At 43.1% G+C, this 23,364-nt stretch overlaps 2 protein-coding genes across 3 annotated transcripts; both read right to left on the reverse strand.

Moving 5' to 3' along the window:
• Window positions 1-3,735: 3,735 nt before the first annotated feature.
• LOC113017806 (uncharacterized) lies at window positions 3,736-8,316 on the reverse strand. 2 transcript variants are annotated; one of them, XM_026160914.1, is made up of 9 exons: window positions 8,153-8,316; window positions 5,835-5,949; window positions 5,449-5,490; window positions 5,071-5,134; window positions 4,856-4,943; window positions 4,667-4,775; window positions 4,327-4,435; window positions 4,028-4,098; window positions 3,736-3,902 (listed from the first exon to the last, which is right to left on the reverse strand). In XM_026160914.1, the coding sequence occupies exons 2-9, from the start codon at window positions 5,937-5,939 to the stop codon at window positions 3,780-3,782; spliced, it is 711 nt and encodes a 236-aa protein (XP_026016699.1). In that variant the 5' UTR covers window positions 5,940-5,949; window positions 8,153-8,316; the 3' UTR covers window positions 3,736-3,779. The 2 variants fall into 2 exon arrangements, with proteins under 2 accessions (XP_026016699.1, XP_026016700.1); XM_026160915.1 differs by lacking the exons at window positions 5,449-5,490; window positions 5,835-5,949; window positions 8,153-8,316 and adding an exon at window positions 5,289-5,396.
• A 5,730-nt stretch (window positions 8,317-14,046) lies between these two features.
• Window positions 14,047-15,950, reverse strand: LOC113017805 (uncharacterized). The gene is made up of 2 exons (XM_026160913.1): window positions 15,018-15,950; window positions 14,047-14,561 (listed from the first exon to the last, which is right to left on the reverse strand). The coding sequence occupies exons 1-2, from the start codon at window positions 15,928-15,930 to the stop codon at window positions 14,047-14,049; spliced, it is 1,428 nt and encodes a 475-aa protein (XP_026016698.1). The 5' UTR covers window positions 15,931-15,950.
• Window positions 15,951-23,364: the final 7,414 nt, after the last annotated feature.

A 23,364-nucleotide genomic window follows, 5' to 3' on the forward strand; every position in this document is an offset into this window, starting at 1 on the left:
CCACACAAAGAGAAGAGATTTAAACTTACATCTTTCATTCTTTATACAGATTAAGGGACTGTGGTTTGTCAGAGATCAGCTGTGATTATCTGGCAGCAGCACTGAAGTCCAACCCCTCCCATCTGAGAGAGCTGGAGCTGAGCTTCAACAACAAGCTGCAGGATTCAGGAGTGAAGCATCTGTGTGGTTTCCTGGAGAGTCCAGGATGTGGACTTGAAACTCTGGGTCAGTCAGCATGTTTTAGTTGTGCTGAGATGAATATGATGTGAAAGTTGTGCTGACACTAAACTGCAGACATCAGGCTGATATTATACTGATCCACACTGAGGATCTTCATGGTAAAGTCTGTTTTCTTCTTCTCTGGTTTAGTCCATTGACTGCAGCAGAACAATGTTCACATTTCAAACCTTCAAAGAAGAAGAAAAATCCTCCACTGGATAATTCACTGTGAAACTCTCCAACTCTTCATTCCACCTTAAAGTCTGTCTTACACTGAAATCCAAAGCAAAATGTGCGTTTGCTTTACAGACAGCAGTCCAACACAAACATACACACATCATCCAAAACACAGTCCAACATCCAAATCTCCTCCACTGCCAGCATGAATGATGGGAAAGAGAAGGAGGAACACTCTGACATTCAGGGTTAGAATGAGTTTCATGAAGCAGACTGTGAAGATCAAAGCTGCATTAGAAAGCTTACATGAATGAATGAGTGGACAGAAGTGGACAGAGATCATCTGAAGCACTTCAAAGGCTTTAAATCAGCACATTTCTCTTTATTCTTTATCAACTCTGTTAGTTTCTCTCAGTTTTCTGTGGAATGAAGCTAACAGCAGGCTAATAAGATGCTGACCAATAGGTTTCTATTAAAGGTTGTAATTTGTATATGAAAAGTGCTTTGGCTCAGCAGGGATCAGCTTACAGGTAGAATACAGCTGCTGGATGGGATTAGCATGTCATAGCTATCTACCAAACTGCTAACTGGGGGATTTCAGGCCATCTATGGATCATTTTTGCTAACTGTTTATTCAGCTTAGGCTCACAGGGCTGCAGCCTGTGCCCTAGCTGTCATAGGGCAAGAGGCGTGGTCCACCTGCACAGGTGAGCAGTCCATCACAGGGCCAACAGAGAGAGACAGAGAAGCACTCTCTCACATCCACACCTACAGCCAATTTAGAAGCACCAATGAACCTAAGCAGCATTTCATTGGACTGTGGGAGAACATCCAACCTCCACAGAAAGGCCAACAAGCTTCAACCTACAACCTTCTTGCTTTAAGGCACTAGTGCGAACCACTTTTCCCCATTTCAGCCCAAATCCTGCATCTTCCTGTTTCTGACTCCAGGCCAGCTCCACTAACACTTTCTCATCAGACACTGCCACCTAGTGGAGGAAGTCTTAGTCCCATTTGAAGCTTCAGATTACAGTTAGTTCCTTTACAAAGAGGTGGAGGTGGTGGGGCCACAGCACCATCATCACTGAGTGCCATAGGACACTTAACCTTTGTTTCCATGTGCTGGGAACTTCCTGTTGTTCCAAGGAGGACTGGAAAATGTGTGAAAACCTCCCAGTCAGTTCCTCACAGCACACTTCAATCATTTCCCTCCCACAGCATCAGGACCAGGGCTTTTTCTCTCTTTGGTCCCACTAAGAGATTTCCACACAAACACCTCATCAGTGGGACTCTCAGAGCTACCAGCCCTTTGCTACAATCACAAAGCTCTTCATTGAAATCAATGATATCAAAGCTGGAATCAAATGAGTCCAAGTCTTCTGCTGATTCAGCATCACATTCATCTTTGCTCCTTGTCCTGCATCCCCACCATGGACTTCATTCCTTTCCAAGCCAGCCTTGAGTGTCCTTTATTCAGCTCATCCTCTGCTTTACTTTTACACCTGATTTTAGCTGCTTTATCTCTCTTTCAACAAGTTTCTGTGCCTCAATCTTTTTCTTCTCTCCCTCATAACAAGACAGCTTCTTCTGCCTGAGAACATGTTGGAGTGATTTACTAATCCAGGGCTGCTTATTGGGGAAAATACTTCCTGTTTCCAAAGTTATCCCCATTTTTCCCAGAAAGAAATGTAAGTAGAAATCGATGATCTAAGTGAGAACATGAGCCTTTAAAAAGTCCCAGTGGGTGCAGTCAAAGCAGTCCCTCAGTCCCAGTATAGAGTCTTTGGTCCAGACTGGAACAACTGTGTGCCCAGTTTGAGCTCTCTTCAGTGCTGTGACCTGACAGACCCAGAGGGGCCATCACATCACATTTAGAAGCTCCCCTAATGGAGCCACAACACATGTCCAACACTTAGTCTGTCTTGTTGGACCAACTGGAAGAAATGATTCAAGGACTTAGTCACAGAACAGAGATTCAAATCTCCAAAATCCAACTGGCTGCATCAGGACATATAGTCTGAAACTCTGCACAGTTTCCTGTTTGAAGCTGCTTCCTGTTGGCTTCAGCTGTTTGGAGTTTCCATTTTCTAAACTTCTACATTCTGAACCTTCTTCAGCTCTGAACAGATGATGAAACACTGAATGATTTCAAGCTCACACTTTGTCTAATAAACTTACATCTTTCATTCTTTATACAGATTGGAGAGCTGTGGTTTGTCAAAGATCAGCTGTGATTATCTGGCAGCAGCACTGAAGTCCAACCCCTCCCATCTGAGAGAGCTGAACCTGTGGGGAAACAACCTGAAGGATCCAGATGTGAAGCAGCTGTCTGATCTTCAGCAGAGTCCAGACTACAGACTGGAGACTCTGGGGTCAGTAGAGTGATGGAGTGAGTGGGTGGTGCTGTCAGCAGTATTGTACTAAACACAGTCAGTATGAAGCAAAGATCCAGTGTTTCCTGTAAAGCTGCAGCTTCTCAGTGAAGCTGTGAGAGGAGAATGGTGACAGGCTTCAGGATTGGACACAAACACTTCCTGTTTCTGACCTTTATGGTCACCATAGTAACGGCTGACACGCTCTGATCAAACACTGTCAACAGCCAATCAGCTCTCTGAACAAAGCAGCACGCAGACCAATGACTGCATTCATTTCCAAGTTTAAAGCAGTGAAGAACACAGTCTGTAGGTGAGGAAGAATTTAGTGAGAGCAGATGTTTGGATGGAATTCCTCCAGTTAACAGCTGGAACCGTCCATCTGGATTGTTGGGCTTGTTGTTGGGGTTCCTACAGAGCTCAGAGTGGACACACCAAGGTTCTTCTAATGAATGAAAGTCCAAACTCAAACTAGGAGGGAAAAACATTTTCATCAACTTCAATAAAAATCCAAAGATTAGAAAAAGTGAAGCAACAATGAGTCCTAGTACAGTCCCAGCACTGAAGTCCCTGCTGCTCTTTATACTGGATGTGCTGCATCACTGACTGACAGCTGATGAAGAGTCTCTGGAAACACTCGTTTATCTCCTCTGCTCTTCCTTCTTCTCTCTGCAGGTGGAGCTGGTGATGGTAAACAGGACGGTGTGTGTGCTGAGAGAGGAGGAGCTGTGTCCTGATGATCCAGAGAGGTTGAAGCAGCAGCAGCTTGTGTGTAGAGACGCTCTGACTGGGCCATGTTACTGGGAGGTGGAGAGGAGAGCTTCATCCAGCAGTGACTGACAGAGGAATGAGAAGAAGTGCAGATGACTGTCAGTGCTGCAGAGTGAACTGCTCTGAGAACAGCTCCACTGTCAGACACAATGTAGAGTCCAGCATCATCCCTGTGTGTCCCTCTGGATCTGACAGAGGATCATCAGTGTATCTGGACTGCTCTGCTGCTGCTCTGTCCTTCTACAGTCTCTGCACAGTCTCTGTCTGACTCTGGCTACATTTTTGGCATTTATATTCTTGGTTGCTCTCTTTATATTTTTCACATGCAAAATGTGCCCATCTTTGGCAAGATTCACACTGCACCTGGAAAGGAAAAATAAATGGCTCATATTCTGTTTGGTGAATACTATTACTCAACATTTTAATTATGATTGGCAAGTAATGATACTAAGACTTATGTGTTTCTTTGTTTGTTTTGTTTGTTTTACCATTTCAATCATGCTGCGGTCAGCGTTAGCATCTAACATGGAGCAAACAATGCAGTAGTCCTCAGCGTTCCCTGAAACACAATCATAGTTAGGTTTTAATCAAACATTATTTATTGAATAATTAAAAAATAATAGTACATTTTTTCCAAATATACTTCCTGGAAAATTAGTCTAAATTAGACTTTGAGAAGGGTCTTATCTGAAAGTGTTTGAAGAGCACTATTTGTACTGTGCTGTTTGAAAAGCACTATTTAAATTGGAAGTACGCACTAACGTGATAAGGACTTTACTGGACTTACCTCGATTTTCAAGTAGGGTGCAAGCTATCTGCATTCGCTCCAGCACAACTGGCTCTGTAGTGGTTGACACCTCACTGACCTCTCCAAAATCAAGGTAGTGTTCTGCAAACTGTGAGATTGATCATAATTAGAATGTAAAGTCTTAATTAGGTAAAGGATAGGATAATTATAAGCCACAAGGCTTCAGCCTATTCCTTTTTCAGTTACTGTATGATTAAGTACTTCTATGTAAAATGATCATCTTTGTTGTTGTTGACCGAAATAACTTTCACTTCACTTAAATTCACTTAAAGTCTTAATTCTAGCTAACAAGAAACTGAATCATTTGAATAAGGGTTACCTTTAACAGTAAAACTCCACAACTGCAGGAATCCTGTCGCTTGTTGTGTTGCATAGTCTGTAACTGCCACTCCATGGTGTCTTCATGCCCTCTCATCCTCAGAAAATTCCTAGTTGAACAAAAGTGTTTGTAATGAAACAAGATTTTTTTTTTTTTAATCTAAGAATAACACCTCAGTATCATACATACCTCCAGTTGCGCAGAATTTTCCTGTCATAAACACCTTCATTCCCATGGGGTCTATGAGCAGTATTTTCTGTGCAGAAATGTTGACAATCTAAAGAAAAAGTTAAATTAAAAATTACAATTGTTTGTGCCACTGAAAACTTATTTAAAAATAACACTTTGTGCAAGAAACTGCTTCACAACAAATTATGCAAATTAATAACAAAATGAACACATACCACAAGAATCCAGTGTGTACCAAAGTTCACAGGGCACAGCCACGTCTTCAACTGGGAACTTCATCTGTGGGATTGGAAGTGCAGAGTAATTTGGATTTACTTAGGTACCATGCGTCTCAGGGTGTTTTCAAATATAGTCTTCTTTAAAGGAACCGAACTCTTTCCTCAGCAACAGAAAGGAGTCAACTGTTTGGACCACTTCTGAGCTTTCAACATACCAGTTGAGGCATCTGAACTGCCCAGAAAACAACGAGCTTGCAACTACTGAACAGAGCAGGTGTGCAGCATTCTGCACAAGTATAGAAAAATGTTATAGAACAGTAAATAGGGTTTTTTTTTTATTTCAAAATTAGTAGGTAAATGACATTTCTTACTTACCTTTCGTCTGTCAATAACACGGTGCAGATATGCATCAATGACCTGTTTTGAAAAATCTGAGTTTATACAACAACAGCAACAATTTTTGAAGTAACTGCTTGAGTGCTGTACACAAAAACATCTAAAGGAATAGAATTGCTGATAAAGGTTCTTTCTGCATATACTGAAACTGGGTATTATGATGTCACAACATCTGTGTTGTGGTTGATAACATTTTTTCCTGTTGAAGTGAATGGGTGAAACCTTATCAGAGTTTTGCAATATAACCCCCCCCCCCCCCCCCCCACCTACCCGCACATTTTAAACTATTAATGGTCTCTGCACTGCAAATGCTTCAGAAGGAGCAGAACCTCGAAATCAGACTCAATAATGATAAGTTCTCTTACCTCATCAGAAACCACCGTGACCCCTGCAGTGTTCGAAAAGAGGAATCCAATAACTTGTATGGTCCAACAGCTGCCTCCAAGCGCCCAGTATCCTTTGCACGCCATAGCCTCTTTACTAAAAGAAAAATATGATAAGTTAGCTCAGGCATGCATGAGATTTGTAGTGGATAAGCTTGGTAAAGGCCAACGGGCCACAACAGGAAAAAGTCAATACAATAGGCATGCATTTACACGCAGAGAAATAGGAAAGGTACAGCGGGTGGGCAAAATAGAAAATTACTGACAGGCAGATCCATTTCCAGACTTCCACAAGCTCAGTGCATGTTTCTTTATATCCAATATGAGTTGAAGACTTCAAAATGCAAACAAAGTCATGCAACAGTCAATTAAGTTGCAACGCCAAACTGGCAACAAATGACCAACTGGTCAAAAAGAGTTGTTCACTATGTCACCTTCATTTTCTAAGCTTTGTTTCCGGGAGGGAAGTTCTTGTTCACACGGTGGTTTCACGTAAACCCTGAACCTCAGGTGGTGAAGCGAGGTGGTGAAGCGAGGGCAAACTCTTCTGAATCTTGAGGTGTAGATGTGTCCTCTCAGGTTGCTCTGGAACCACGTGACATTCTGCATCTAGAATCTGATCAACATGTCTACGCCAGACTAAGTTGGCTCCAACATTTATGGTGTATATCAGCGGTCCGGTCCGTGAACGAATCGTGCCAGAATGCCATTTCTGACTTGGGTCTCTGTAGTCTCTGGCGAGAACTCTTTGTCCAACATTGAAGAACCTGGTTTTGTTTCTTGTTGCTTCCACCATGGAAGACTGTTTATCTTGGACATCCTTGCGAATGTCTGGTTTCAGCAAATCTAGATGTGATCTCAGATCTCATCCCATGAAGAGCATTGCAGGTGTGTGTCCAGTTGTTGCATGAGTGGTAAGACAGTAAAAAAATTGTCAATTTTCTGTTGTAGCGGTTTCCCCTCTGTGCGACTGGCTGGTTCAGCTTTGTTGCAGGATGATGGGGAGCTGAAGTGATATGTCGTATGCCGTTACTCCCAAGGAAACACTGGAACTCCTCTCCAGTAAACTGATGACCATTGTCACTTACGAGCTGTTGTGGCGGACCTGTGCGTGCAAACGGTGACCAAAGACTATTGATCGTGCTGGCAGCTGTTGCTTGCTTTACGGGGAAGATTTCTGGCCACTTTGAGTGGGCATCAACCACAACCTGGAACATTTAGTCCATAAATGGGCCAGCATAGTCTATATGAATGCGTTGCCATGGAGCAGATGGCCACTCCCACGCGTGTACAGGTGCTGTTTGAGGCTGGCGCAGCGTCTGCTGGCAAACAATGCAGGATTTAGCCATATTCTCCATTTCACAATCAGTGCCTGGCCACCAAACATAGCTTCTAGCAAGACCTTTCATCTTAACACCCAAATGTCCATCGTGCAGTGAGTCCAGTACCTTTGTACGTAGTTTGGGTGGCAGATGACACGAGTTCCCCACATGACACATCCTTGGCAAACGGATAGTTGGTCTTTGCGGGTGGAGTACGCAGAGAACTGAGTGTCACTACAGGACGGCCAACCATTCACAGTAAGATCGTTTGACAAGATTGTGTTTTGGCTCGTTTCTCTTTTCACCTGAGCACTTGTGACAGGTAGGGGTTCCATTTGTGTAACATGAAACACAGTAGCTGGATCAGTCATTTCTTCGGTGGGTTGCATGTGTGGAAGACGTGAAAGTCCATCTGCATTTCCATGTAGCTTTGTCCCTTTGAACTCAATGGTGTAGGTGTGTGCACCCAGGAACAAAGCCCAAGCAAGCGTACGCAAGCCATGGTTGGAATACCTTTCTGAGGGTTAAAGATGGACACCAGCGGTCGGTGGTCTGTGATCAGGGTGAAGTGTCGTCCATATAAATACTGATTAAACTTCTTCACTCCCCACACTAGACTGAGTGTTTCTCTGTCTATCTGCGTATAGTTGTGCTCGGCTGCATTTAGGGACCTTGAGGCAAAGGCAAGTAGTCGTTCGGATCGATCAGGCATTTTGTGAGATAGCACGGCACCAATGCCATATGGTGAGGCATCACAGGCGAGGCGAAGTGGTAGCTTGGGGTCAAAGTGTGTCAGAACCTCCTCTGATGTAATGAGCTGTTTAACTTAACTAAATTAAATGCCTCTTCATAGTTTGTCCATTTCCATTTGACATTTTGTTGCAGCAGAGAGTTCAGCGGGTGCAGGACTGTTGAAAGGTTTGGTAGAAACTTGTGGTAATAATTAATTAAGCCCAAGAATGAACGTAGCTGACTCACATTTTTAGTGTCTGGTGCCTTCAGGACTGCTTCAACTTTGTCCTCGGTTTTGTGGAGCCCATGTCTGTCGATCTTGTGTCCACAATACTCAATGGCATCCTTGAAGAACTCACATTTGTTTTTGTTTGCTCTCAATCCATATTTTTCTAGCCTGGCCAGGACTGCTGTTAAGTTAGCCAGATGAGTCTGACCGGCTGGAGCAGCATCTAATAACCAACTCACAAAATAAAGAAAAATAAAAACAAACCAACAAACACAAAAACACCAGGCATCATGATACAGACTTATAATTTGCACCAATGTTTTTTCGAAATTTTATACACGAAAGTGAGCGCGAGAGCGCGAGAGCCCTCTGTGCGCCTGCTCGCTGCCAAACTCAAAGTAAACTTTATTGTCATCTCCGCTACAGACAGTCCAGTATACAGAGATATGAGATGACGAGGCTCCAGTTACAGCAGTGCAAGTAAACAAACAATAAGAAGAGTAAGAAAATAAATATACACTTTAGGACCAGGGGTAAAGGATCAATAACAATTTAAATTTACAGTTTGAGGGGAGGGGGCCCCTGCTGCTTCCAAAAAGAGCACATTTCATTTATAATGTTGTAAATCCAAGTCCATTATGTATTCATGATTTGAATCCTGGGTTGTGTGAAATCTCAGAAATGCACCCTAGATGAAGTGAATCTGTGAACTAAGGTGTCGGTCTATTAGATCATGTTGTGGTGATCCTTGTGTTGGGGGATTTGTGTTCATACTGGAGTGCAAAATTAAAACCAATGGAAGATGGACAAGAAAAGTTCAAAGCCATCATGGTGCTCAACTTAGAAAAAATAGAAAAGAAGAGGAGGAGAAACGAGCAAAAGATGCAGGTAAGCAGATGTGTGATTGGATAATGGCAGGTCATCCTGAAACTATCAGAATCAGAGTGAGTCAGAAATTATGTGGGTTACAGTTGCTCCAAGAAGAAATGGTAAAAAAACAAACAGTAACAGACTAAACTCCAAACAATACATTATGTTACAGATTTAAATATTAATTAGTCCTTGTCAATTGTTGATTTGTCCTGTTCTCATTGTATGACGAATTATGATGGCTGTTTGGTAGCCGTCTGCATACAATGCATACTCTCTCTGTGTGTGTGTGTGTGTGTGTGTGTGTGTGTGCAGCAGCTTTATGTTAATGTGTGTAAGGATTTGTGTCTGTGTGTGTGTGTGTGGGGGGGGGGGGGGCGCCAGAGGGATTGTTCGCCCAGGGTGCCAAACAGGCTAGGACCGCCACTGCCTGCAAATAAACAACATTGACATCAAAAGTTTTACATTTCCTAAATGTATCCCACAATCTGAATATAACACCCACTTCCCCACGTTTGATCCGCTGTGTTAAATATGATTAAGAACAGAATGCAATCATTTGCAAATCCTGTAAACCAGTATTTTAAACAAAGTGAGAAAATGAAACATTTAAAGAAAAATATTAGCCCATTTTGAATTTGATGGCAGCATCCTCTCTCCATAAACTAAAGGCTTTACGATGTTTAGTGCTGGACCATGTTGGTTAATGTGTAAACTCAACAGTTTCCATTTTGATTAACCTGACCAACATCTAACATAGAACACCTTTGAAGTGGACCTCGCAGCCTGTGGATAACTTCAAACACGTCGAGGTCTTCAGAGGCTGAACTTTGACCCAGCATCACAACGAGCGCCATAAACACTTGTTACAGTTATTAGAAGGAACCCAGCCTTTAGACATCCCCACAACAACATCGTGACCAAGGGTCTGTTGCATGATTTTTAACATGGCTACAATGTGTCGTCTGCTGAGTCATCGTTTAATACAACAACGTACTGAAAGAGAGCATTCAGCATCTGACTGAGCTGGACTAACCTTCCCTTTCAAAAGTGAAAACTGCAACATAAAACTGGAATACAACCAACTTCTAATGAAATGTAACATTTTATAACATGAACACAGATTCCAGGTGAGCTGTGTCTTCCAGGACTGGATTTACCAGAACAGGTATGAGGACGGTGCCTGACGGGCATGTACGAGCTGGAGTGGATCCCAGCTAACACAGGGTGAGGAGACAGACGACCGTTCACGCTCACACTTATTCACCAGTTAACCTAACCCCACTACCTGAATGTCTGTGAACTGTGGGAGGAAGCCAGAGTCCCCTGAGAGGACCCACACAAACACGGGGAGAACATCCAACCTCCACAGAGACTCTCTCTGCACTAAAAGCACAAAATAAAAACCACACCGTCATGTAATTTAAGAAACTGGTCTTAAAAACATTTAATCTAATATGTCCACATGGAGCCCGTGTTAAGGTCCGTACTGGGCTTCAGAACATCAAGTGAACAACGTCAGATGGGACCTGAGTGCGTTGTCTCCTGATAGAAAGTGCTGAGGATCAGAAGGACTCAGGGACAACACGATATCTGTCCAGCAGAGGGCGGCATTATTCCAAACGGCTCATCGAACTATTAAACAAATGCACAGACTGCACAAACACAATGACTGCAACTCACAACGAATTACACCAATTACTACACCAAACTACAACATCGGCCTATGGCATCAATTAGTGCATAAAGCATACATCAAGTTACAGCCAAAAATGCATCACAATGACTCAAGCTGGGGTCAACAGGTTTCCCCTCATGCTCACCCGACCTTTCTGCTCATCAGGTGCGGTGAACAGGTGAGTGCAACCACATTTATCACCTAACACGCCCACGAGTCACGCCCCACACCCGTGCACCAATACAAGGTGTGCATTTAAACCAACCCTCTTAATCCAAAACAAAAAGGAACAACTCATATGGCTCCTACACTTGTGCTCAAGAACTCAGTCCTATATTTTAGGTTATTCTGAATAAATCGTTCATGCCCTCTCTTGGGAAAGAAGCTGTCGTGGTTCCTGGTCCTAAATCTAGTCGTCCAAAAGTTCTAAACGACTTCAGGCCTGCTGCCCTCACTTCAGTCTTTGAACAAATCATCAGAAATGTGATTATGGAAGACACTGAACTTCAGCTTGATTCAATGCAGATTGCACATGAGCCCAACAGAGGAGTGGAGGACGCGCTTTTGATTCTACTTCACCTGATTGTCAAACATGTAGAGAGTAAAGGACTTCAGTTCATCGATTTCTCTGCTGCTTTCAATAACACAGCCCCAGATTTGAATCAAAAGACTTTTAGAACAGTTTGAAATCCGGACAAACCTGAGCAAGTGCAGTCATATAAATATCTTGGGGCCATTGAGTCTGTTTTATCATGAGAATGATGCAGGACAAAGTCTTATAAAAGCAGCTTTGTCCCTGCTGCCGTCACTAAACTTAATAACTAATAACTGTTTTTCTGATTTGATTCATCGCGTCTACTTTCCAAATATGTGTCTGTCAGGTTTAAATCGATGTGTGTGTTTGTGAAGGGATGACAAATGCTATTATTTTTCTGTAAAGCAAATTTACGTAAAAGTAAAGTAACCTTGATATGTCAGGATGTAGATGTCCCACCCAAAAACGTCATCAGCCCTGAAACATCGGTACTGTTCCAGGCAGCATTGCTGTCCACACGTCCATCAGAGTGTTAGAGGCGGCTGTCACGGATGTTGCAGTCTGCTCTCTGTTTCCATGAAACAACCACACTTGAAATGATCATTAAAGCTACCTGTACTAAAGGAAGCTGAGAACATGGCAGACGTGGGACTGACTGTGATCAGACTGTGACGATTGTTCTTGAGCAGATCTACAGGTCAGCTGTTCCACATCATGTTTCTAGGATGGAGCCGTTTGGAATAATGCCGCCCTCTGCTGGACAGATATCGTGTTGTCCCTGAGTCCTTCTGATCCTCAGCACTTTCTATCAGGAGACAACGCACTCAGGTCCCATCTGACGTTGTTCACTTGATGTTCTGAAGCCCAGTACGGACCTTAACACGGGCTCCATGTGGACACATTAGATTAACTGTTTTTAAGACCAGTTTCTTGAATTACATGACGGTGTGATTTTTATTTTGTGCTTTTAGTGCAGAGAGAGTCTCTGTGGAGGTTGGATGTTCTCCCCGTGTTTGTGTGGGTCCTCTCAGGGGACTCTGGCTTCCTCCCACAGTTCACAGACATTCAGGTAGTGGGGTTAGGTTAACTGGTGAATAAGTGTGAGCGTGAACGGTCGTCTGTCTCCTCACCCTGTGTCTGCTGGGATCCACTCCAGCTCGTACATGCCCGTCAGGCACCGTCCTCATACCTGTTCTGGTAAATCCAGTCCTGGAGGACACAGCTCACCTGGAATCTGTGTTCATGTTATAAAATGTTACATTTCATTAGAAGTTGGTTGTATTCCAGTTTTATGTTGCAGTTTTCACTTTTGAAAGGGAAGGTTAGTCCAGCTCAGTCAGATGCTGAATGCTCTCTTTCAGTACGTTGTTGTATTAAACGATGACTCAGCAGACGACACATTGTAGCCATGTTAAAAATCATGCAACAGACCCTTGGTCACGATGTCATTGTGGGGATGTCTAAAGGCTGGGTTCCTTCTAATAACCGTAACAAGTGTTTATGGCGCTCGTTGTGATGCTGGGTCAAAGTTCAGCCTCTGAAGACCTCGACGTGTTTGAAGTTATCCACAGGGTGCGAGGTCCACTTCAAAGGTGTTCTATGTTAGATGTTGGTCAGGTTAATCAAAATGGAAACTGTTGAGTTTACACATTAACCAACATGGTCCAGCACTAAACATCGTAAAGCCTTTAGTTTTTGGAGAGAGGATGCTGCCATCAAATTCAAAATGGGCTAATATTTTTCTTTAAATGTTTCATTTTCTCACTTTGTTTAAAATACTGGTGTAGAATAAGGAGGGGATGTTTTTCTCATTATCATTTAATATTTTAATATGCCATTATTAGTTCATTAGAAGTATATAACCAGCTTTGCATTAAGCATAAATTGAAGTTTTTGATCTTACATTATTCTTTGTATTACAGTGATGGTGATAACTTTAGTTTGATCTTTTTTACAGGTACCAGAATAATAACATGATTTTCCATTGCAGATGTAACCATGATCATTCCATACACATTGCAGTTTGTTGCTCATTCTAGAGTTGTGCTCAAGGTAATTAAAGGTTAAAAGCTACAGCCAGCGCGAGTCTGGCTGATCAATGGAGGGCAAAGGCTTTGAGCTTGGAAGGCCGCACGCGCTTACACAGCACTTATAAGATGTCATTCTTGGTGATTTTGTGCTTAGTCATGTTTTAATATGTTTTAAGTAGAAGTAGCTGATCCAGCAATATTCATTTAATATTATATACTTGATTTAGAGCAATACACACTGATGGTCTTAATAAATGAAAGAGTCCTTGTAGCTGCCATGTTGTGTCTCAGCAGGGTACAGACGGCTCCAGGAGAAGGGGGGCAGTTAGCGTCTGCCCTCGGGAAGGAGACAATGTTATTCTTTGTGTTAAATAAAATTGTCAACATTGATTGTATTACACCTGTCACTACGCATGAGGGGGCGTTCTAATACCCTGATTTCATAAAACTATGGAGATGTGTTTTTTGAGATGAGATCTGAGACTGTCTGCATACAGTGTCCATCTCCCACGTGTGTGATCATTAAATCATCGTTTGACTCAACCCGACCGGACCAGTGTTGTTATTGTGGGTTTTTCCTCTGGTGTCCATCTCCAATATTTTTGAACCATAACACTGGTTTACAGGATTTGCAAATGATTGCATTCTGTTCTTAATCATATTTAACACAGCGGATTGTTATGACTCTTCTTTCATCACCAGTGTCTAATTGTTGTGATGGCATGGTGGTATGTGAATGTTATGGTGTAGTAAAAAGTTCAAAGCCCTTTATCAGAGCCTCTCTCTTGTTTTAGGTGTTCAGTGTGGTACCGCTCCTTTTCGTTGGCGCGGCGATCTCCTCCTTGGCTGCTCTTCTTTCTTCGACCTTCCGGGTAGACTACCGGTCGGTCCGTTGCACAGGTGTGAGGGATTATTGTGCCGCTCAATTTCACCTGCGTCGGGTTGAGATTGATCCTTCCCCACCAAGCCCTCGTGCGCAGCTGCGCACTGCGTCCAGTGATACCAGGTGTCGCCTTTCCCCTTCAGTTGGACCGCTGTCGCCGTCCGAGCCGATACCTCATATGGACCAGTCCAGCGGGGCTCCTTCCACTTTCGTTTGATGACTCTCAGCCACACTGTTTTCGCGTCTGGGACCTCTCCTTCTCCTGTGGGCCCTTTACAAGCCGCCTGTTTCGTGAAACTGGACACTAGCGCCTTTAGCTCGTTCCAGTAGTCTGCGTGGGACCGGTTCCCCTTTTTGTCCCGTTCACCCGAGCCCACCGTCCAAGGTGCCGGAAACTGTCTCCCGGTTTGCAGCTCGTATGGTGTAAAACCTGTGGATTGATTAACAGAACATCTTATGGTCATCAACGCAACCGGCAGGGCTGCGACCCAATTTAGCCCTGTTTGCGCGCAGATTTTTGCCAATTTGTTTTTCAAATTTAGGTTCATTCTTTCTACTTTCCCCTGAGACTGAGGATGATAGACCGTTCCAAATTTATGCTGGACGCCCAACATTTTTTCTACTTTTTCCAAATCTTGATTTTTAAAATGGGTTCCATTATCTGATCTAATTCTTTTTGGGAACCCATGACGGGGAATGTAATGATTGATTAAACACTTAATGACAGTCTTAGCATCCTCCTTTTTTGTAGCCCAGGCCTCTGGCCAGCCAGTCAAAGCGTCAACACACACTAGCAAATATCTTACACCGCCCGGCCCGGAATCAATCATATCAGTGAAATCAATAACAATCTCCTCTCCCGGCCTCTCAGGGGGCCGAAACTTACCCACTTCCGGTTTTACTGCTGGCTTAGGATTGTGTGCCCCACAGATTAAGCACATCCTGGCCTTCTCCCTTATCATTCCTCGCAGCTCAGGATGCCACCAATGACACAAATTTCTTTCCATCTGGGCTCTCCCCACGTGGGCAAGTCCGTGGGCTTCATCCACCTTCTGTTCTGCCATTTTGGCTGTCAGCACGGGGCGCCCGTCTGGCCCCCTCCACAAATGTCCATCCTGCCAGGCTCCTTTGTTTTTCCACACCCCCTTTTCCTCTGGGGATGCCTCCTCCTGGGCCCGTTTAACTTCCTCAATCAGGTCAACAGGTATCTCTTCTTCTGATGTTACCTGTATCATTTGTCTCTGTCCTTTGTAGCCTGCGGCCTCCTTTGCGGCTTCGTCTGCTCTCTGGTTTCCTTTTTCCACCATGCTGGTTCCTTGGGAGTGAGCTTTGCATTTTATAATGCTCACCTCCTCTGGGTCAGCCAAGGCCTTTTCCAGTTCCTCCATTTCATGTTTGTGGGAAATAGGTGCATTGGTTGCTGTTCTGAATCCTGCTCTTTTCCACTGAGGCAGCTCCACATGCGCTGCTCCAAACGCATATGCCGAATCGGTGTAGATGTTCACTCTCCTGTTCTTGGCTAGTCTCAAAGCTCGAGCTAAGGCTATCACTTCAGCTCTCTGGGCCGACTGCTTTCCCTCAATCCTTCCTGACTCTCTGACCTGATAATCTCCTTCTACTCTGCAGACCACCGCATACCCTGCTTTCAGTCCTCCTTCGTCTCGGTGGCAACATCCATCGGTGAACCAGTCCTCAGCTCCCGGTATGGGTTCGGCCTTCAGGTCCTCTCTAATCTTTTCCTCGATCTGTGCTCTTTTGGCGCAGTCATGTGGTTCCCCTACACCCATTAAATCTGCCATGTTAATTCCTTCATGTGTGAATGTCAAGTTTGGGGCCTCTAAGACTTTGCTCAGTCTCTGTTGTGCCCGTGGTGACATACAAAATGCTTGTGAATTCACGTATGCCACTATGCTATGTGTAGTGAGTATTTTTAGTGGGTGTTCTCTCACTACATGTGCTGTTTTTTGGATAATTCTAGCGACCCCTGCTGCATGTTGTGTACATGTAGGATGCTTTGCTTCTGTTGGATGTAGTTTTACACTAACATACATGAGCACTTCTCTACCCCCCCCTTTTTTCTGAAACAACACTCCATTTACAATTGAGTTTGTTTCAGAAACATCCAAATAGAATGGCTCATCATAATTGGGTGTGGCTAAATCTGAGGCCCTTGACAAATCCTGTTTTACCCTAATAAATGCGGCTTCAGCTTCAGGCGTCCAAGGCAACTCAGCCTTAAAGTTTCGAACACCAACTTGCTTCATTAGGCCCCTTAAAGGGGCAGTTTTTCCTGCATAATCCGGAATGAACTGCCTGCTGTAACCTGTTAAACCAAGAAAAGAAAGCATTTCTCTCACAGTTCGCGGTTTTGGGTGTGTCAAAATTTGGTCTCTGTGTGTGTTCATCAAACCCACTGATTTGTGTGCGATTACCCGGCCCAAAAAAGTCACTTCAGGGCGAACTAACTGCAGCTTGTCTTTACTTACTTTAAAGCCACATTCCGCCAACCTATTCAACACAACGAACGATGCCGCTGTACAATCCGCTGCTGACGGGGCTGCAATGAGAAGATCATCAACATATTGTATTAATGTACAATCATTAGGCAAATTACATGACGACAGGGCTTCTTTAAGCACCTGATTGAAAATGCCTGGAGAAAGTGCAAAGCCTTGCGGCAAACGTGTGTATCTGAGTTGTTGGCCTCTGTATGTGAATGAAAAAATGTCTCTGAGTGACTCATGCAGAGGAAGACAAAAGAATGCATTTGCCAGGTCTATGCACGTGAACCACAGCAATGACCCCCTTCCACCGTCCGAACACTGAGGTCAGCCAGCCTTCTAACGGATTACCAACACCGGAGTGATCATGCATAGTTTCAGAAAGGCTCTTCAGGCCCTCCAGAGCCTTGGTTACCGACCCATCTGGAGCAGTATTGTTTGGAATAAAGGTGCAACACTGGTCGGCAAACATAGCACACACGCCCCCCTTTTCCGCTAACAACATGTCAAGGGCCATTCTATTCTGCACTCCCATTAACGAGGTCGGACCCACCTGCTCCGCTAGCCCCTCCAATCCGTCTCTGGTCAGGTTAGAGAGCCTCAGTACATTGTAATGAACATAATTAATCCTATCTACATTCTTGTTTGGAGTCACTGGAAAGAAAGCAGAAATTATTGGAATATTTTCAAACCCGGCTGCTATTTGGTCAACAAGTTTAAACTCATTTGGAACCCCCCTGGGCACTCCAATGGAGTCGATCCAGGTGGGGGAATTCATTCTAGGGTCATAAACATTTGTGTTTTGTATTCCTCTCTTTCTCAAAATGTGTCTTTTGCGCCTGGCTGCCAAAGTGCGCGTATTGTGTGAGGGAATTGATTTTACCTTATTTCCGATTAGCATAAGTGGCGCTCCTAGTCTCACCATCGCGCACGTCCCCACGCTCCCAAGAGGAACACGTACCAGTAGAGTCCTGTGCCCGCAATAGTAATACAGCCCGCTCCTAGCCCAAGTCCCAATTAGGGTGGCTGCATCACTCACATTGTTGGTGGTCCTCCCAATCTGGGTGACCGAACACCAACTGGGGTCAATTTCCCCCAACCGATATTTAACTTTATCTGTGGTAAACTTAAAGCACGTATAATTATCTTTCCGGGGCATAAACGGCCCTACTTGCGTGAGCTTGCCAATAGGGGGAAATAGACTGGACAACACAGTGCAGTTCCCCGTATTCACAGCTCCTCTAGTTATTTGCAACATACAATTATAGCCCCACTGATCCTCTGGATGCAGAGGTGCAGGCTCTATAAATAAACGCGGCCTTGCTGAAGCGCAGGCTACACAATTAGCCACTTTTTGTTCTCTAGCATTTTGGGCTATCCAGTCCAGCCAGATGTTACTGTCACTGAACCCGGTAGCGCGTTCAATCAAATCCTGAGGTTTCAGGGTGGTGTAGTCCACCGACACTACTCGCCTCTCTCTTGGTTCGTGCTCCTCTGGTGTAGCTTCCGATGACCCGCTCCCCTCCTGCCCTGTAAAAGATGCAACAGAGCTGGTGGGAGTAGAAGTGGGGAAGTGGGTGTTATATTCAGATTGTGGGATACATTTAGGAAATGTAAAACTTTTGATGTTAATGTTGTTTATTTGCAGGGTTTAAAAATAAATGTGTTTATTGTTTGAAACTCATACTTGGCCTTCTACTCTTCATGGCTGCTTAACGAAGCTAACAGGGTGGACAGTCTGAGGAGCTGGGAAAGAAAAGTGTCTGAACTGCTTTAAATTTCTTGAAGACATTTTATCCAAGAAGTTTCTTCAGTTCTGAGAGAACGGCGCGGCGGTGGGTGTGGATAATGTTGCCGAAAGAAAACGGCGGAAGAGGGGCGGCTGAAGAGTAAACTTTCAGAAGTAAGTACTGAATATTATGTCACTTATTTATGTGCAGATGTTTAATAATGAAGAACATTAAAACATTCCTGTTGGCCACATGTTGGCAAAGTTATGTGACATTAGTGATGTTTGTACTTTCAGCGTTTACTTGGTTTTAAAGCCTTTACTTTAAAATATACGCTGTTCAATAGTCGACCTTAATCCTACAGAGAATGTGATGATTTTGTGGATAATTAAAGTCAGTCATTTATCCACAAACACAACAAGCTGAAAGTCAGTGATGCTGCTCGGTTTGCAGTCCTGAATATCACGGCACAAGCAGGATTCACTGCACTGTTAATGTTAGCTATGTTATATTGCTGCCTCTGTTCGGTGGTGTCGAGCCAAACGCACTTTAACGTGTGTTTGAACGAGCTGACGGTTCACTCGTTAAGCTGAAAGAAAGATGCTTTAATCACAGCAGTCACACATGTGTCCACTGCACCATCTGGGAACTCTTCTTGTTTAGCACTCGTAATAACACAAACACTAAATCCTCCTTCTCTGGTGCTGTTGTGTAGCAGTGTGTACACCTGAGACTGTCACCTGTCTGTCTGTCCTGCACAGGGCTGAACTGGGACAAAAAATCGGCCTGGGCATTTTGACTAGAGACCGGCCCACCAAAAATGTGACGTCATTCAGGGGTAAAAACCGCAAAGGATTCTGGGAACTTGTGGCAAGAGGTACTAGCGCATGCAGGCTTTCAATTGAACTCAGCTACAGAGCGATAAAAAGAAACACAAAAAATAGCCGGTGTTGTGCCAAAAAGTGATTGTCTGCCAAAAAGTGATTGCTCGTATTTAAATTGCTATAAGTAACTTGTTGGGCTATAATATGTGAAACATATGTCAAATGCATCCCTCATGGATGACATAAAGTCATCTCTCCATCTCCATCTCCTGCTCTTTTATTTCTCTCTCTTGCTCCATCTCTCTCTGCTGCTCTTCTGTCTCCTCTGTCACAGACTTCTCCACTTTTGATGATAAATCAGCCTGGTGCAACATGTAAGGATTGGCACAATTTGTTAAGATTTTGAGGAGTTTGAGAAACTAACCTTAAGCATAAAATAAAATTTACTATCAGTAACTTCATAGCACCCGCCCAGCAGTATATAAACTCCGTCATGCTAGCTAGTACCAGTTATTCTAAGCGACTGTAAAAAGTCAGCACAACGAAAACAAACTACAACTAAACTTGGTTTATATCTGACACAGATAGACAGCAGGTCATAACTTCTTACCTGAAGTTCAGTTCCTCTGCCACTATGACCGGTGGCGGCCTCGGGTCTCTCCTCCTCTTGCCTCCCCTTTCCCTTATCCACCTGCTGGCCTCCACCACTTGCTGATGTTGCTAAATCTGTGGAAGCTATGCCACAGCTACCGCCAAACAATTCAGTTATTTTTACACATTTGGCAGCGTCTGCCTGAAGGGCTTGTTTCTTTTTGGCCCTAATTTTTTCTGCACCTTCTTTCCTTTTTTTGTTCTCCATTTTCTTTAGTTCATTTATAAGATTGCTAAACAAGGGGGAGGGTGCATCCGACCTCCTCGGCTGTAATTGGTCCAGCCCAGAGTCGATCATGACCAATTGGCCAATCCAACACCTTTCATTATTTATACCCTTCCAAAAGAAAAAAAAAATCGATCGGCCCATAAAAGCAAAAAATCGCCAGCGGCCCACCGGGCAAATGCCCGGTATGCCCGATGGCGAGTCCAGCTATGGTCCTGCACTCTCTCTCTGTTTCTTTCTCTCTGATTGTGGAATAAAAGTATGAACATGTGTTTATAAGTTACACTTGTGTTTGAATCCTGCACCTTATCACACATTTGATTTCCATGTGTGACGACTGCAAGTGTCCAGAGTGAGGACAGACTGAGGGACCCACTGCTGCACATCATCTGTGAGGCTTTGCAGCCCTGATGATCCACCAGGACAAACTCAGCAGTGTGTGAGGAAGAGGAGGAGGAAGAGCCAGCAGCAGCTGACAGATGGAGAGAATAGACAGACTGTTCCCTGTTTGTGAAGGACTGCTAGGAAAGTTTAACATAACTGTCTGTCCTGAATCAGTCTTATTAGGTAATGTTCAAATAATGTTGTCATTCCAGTGTTTCCAGTGTGGGAGAAAGTACTCAGGGCCTTCAAGTTACACACTATGAAAGGCAGCAACAAGTTTAATGTTCAGAAACCTAAAGTCTGTATCAGCAGCAGAATGGAGCTAAAAAAAAATGTTTGTTTCAGTTCTATGAAGCTTTGAGTATTTTGGATCAGTAGCACTGCTGTGTTTGTTGCATCATATTGCTGTAATTGTTTATTTGCTTTATATATTCTGAGCTAAGTTGATCTATAGTGTTACATCATATTCTATAAGGATGTTATGTGTTTGTAGACTTTCTGGCCCAGTTTGACCCATTTAGCAGAAGTCAGCCTGTTTAAGGCTCTGATGTCTATTCTGTATGACTTAAAGCAGTTATGACATGGTCTGATTTTCTCACCCAATAAAGGAATATTTCATTTATCAGTCTACTCTTCATTCTATCAGACACAGTTATCACAGCTCGTACATTTGCTTTTTACACATATATGTAAGCACTGAGCCACATTTAGTAATGCCAACATATTAAAATAACAATATTTCTCTCTTATATATGATACATCTATATACACACTGTCACAGATACTTGAGTGTCTTTGAGTGAAGATTTAAGGTGATAGGAAATATAAATAACTGCAGCTTGAATCTTTGACACAGAGTTCATGCTTCAGAGTTCAGATGTTCAGAGTTCATGGACCGTTGAGGCTGCGAACTTTAAGGCTGCAGACCCTGAATTGGGATACAGCCATCGACTGTGGAAACCTTGCAAGTGGATCGTAAAGGTTGTTACAGAGTCTTTCATGTCTAAATTTGCCGTTAATAATTATATAATTGTAGGAATCATCTAGTTTGCTTACACTGATTACGTTGGCACTTTGTTAGCGCTACAACAACGGTCAGACCCCCGAGGCATCTAAACTTTAGTAAGAATGTGCACTTTTGACACCTCTGGTTAGCATTTAGTGGTCAGTTTCAAACGTATTTGATTTTTGCTTGTTATGAACAAATTCACTTCACTACTTTTCACGATCTGTAACATCAATGCACATTGTTCCATTTACTGCATATTGCACTTTATTCATATCTCTCATTCCACCTGCAAAAACATTGTAAAGGTCGTCACAGAGAGTTTTATATATGTATAAATACTAATATTCTCTATTTATTCTGTTTTATTGCCCAGATGTTAGTTAGCCTTTGTTCAATTGTCTTTTATATGTCAATAGATACGTATGTCACAAATAAAAGTTTCTTGTAAATTATGTTTTTGTAAAGAATTTTCTCCCAAATCTCTTACATGCTAACTGTAACGTGTTATTTCTGCTAAAACCTGAACTTAAATGTGTATATGGTGTTTATCTGTTTTTCTCTCTGTTTTAGATGCAAATATCAAATTGGAGTTCTGCCTCCAGGCCAGAATTGCAGGAATGCACCACGTGTTGGCTGTTTCACTGCCCTCTGTGCCCCACTCTCAGCCCTGCTGTCAGGGCAAAGATTGAGCAGCATATAAATGGACACATTCAAAATGCTTTGCCTTTCAAAGGTATGTTGGTATTAAATATACCTCATAGTTAAAGTCATAAATATGCACTTCTTTTCAGCACCTCTGCAGGTCTTTGTTGACTTAAAAGTTATTTTTCACATTGTACAGTTCAGTTCATTCATCAGCGAGAGAAAAAAGTGTTTTCATTAAATATTTTTCCTGTTCACCACATTTCCTGACAGCTCTTGTGATCCACACCATTTTGCTTTCATTATTGAGGACGGCTTGGATATTTTTGTTAATATGTACAATCTGATTGTTAGATAAACTGACTGCATTCTATACAACTACATTTAAATTACATGTTTTTTCTTTTTTTCTCTCTTACAGACAAAATGATGTGCCGGTGCACTTTCACTGCCCTTCTGTAACATGACAGTCATACAGCGTGGGGATATGGCAAGGCAATTATTGTCATGTCAGCATTCAGGACTGCTCCCCACTGAACTCTCCGTGGAGCCTCGTCTCCCTCTCCATGTCTCGTCTCCAGCATCTAAACCATTTCCTGAATCTTGGGTAGAACATTCATGTGCTCCACCCTCTGTGCTAAATGAAACTGGGGCTTGTGGAAAGTCCATGAAAATGAAACGTCCTCACTGTGGTCTTAGTCTTCTTACAAAAAAACTTCAAGGCTCACATGATGAGGAGGCATTCAAACAGGTCAATAGATGTTTGCCTGGCCTGTCATCCACAGTGTTTTTGTGTAGAGGGACTTCTTCCTCTTTGTTTTTCAGTTTGCAGAGGACATGGAGCTCTTTTTAAAAGCATGTGCTGACGAGCAGAGACTACAGGTCAAAGCGATGTTTGACATTTAATGGACAGATGAAGGCACTGGCTGTTTGTTTGTGTTTTTTATCTGTTGTTTGTTTTTCAGTGTACAGAATTCCAGTTAAACTTATTATAAAATGCTGTTCACTTGTTTCCATACTTATAGTAAAAAATGTAAGTGTAAATGCAACAGCATTGTTTATACTTGTAACTTCAGAGTAAAAAGCTTATTGTTGATATTAACATTAATGTATTATCCTGTAATCAATAATATTTTTATGCATTTTACGCATTAACCCTCTGATCTCTATCCTGGCCATTTGGGGCCACTTCACTTCTCCTTGTTTGACTGCTACACTGCAGTGGACCAAAAGAATGACGCAGGTTTGATCTTAAGGCTCTAATAG

This window comes from Astatotilapia calliptera, unplaced genomic scaffold (genome assembly GCF_900246225.1).
Source record: "Astatotilapia calliptera unplaced genomic scaffold, fAstCal1.2 U_scaffold_202, whole genome shotgun sequence".
Lineage (NCBI taxonomy): Eukaryota > Metazoa > Chordata > Actinopteri > Cichliformes > Cichlidae > Astatotilapia > Astatotilapia calliptera.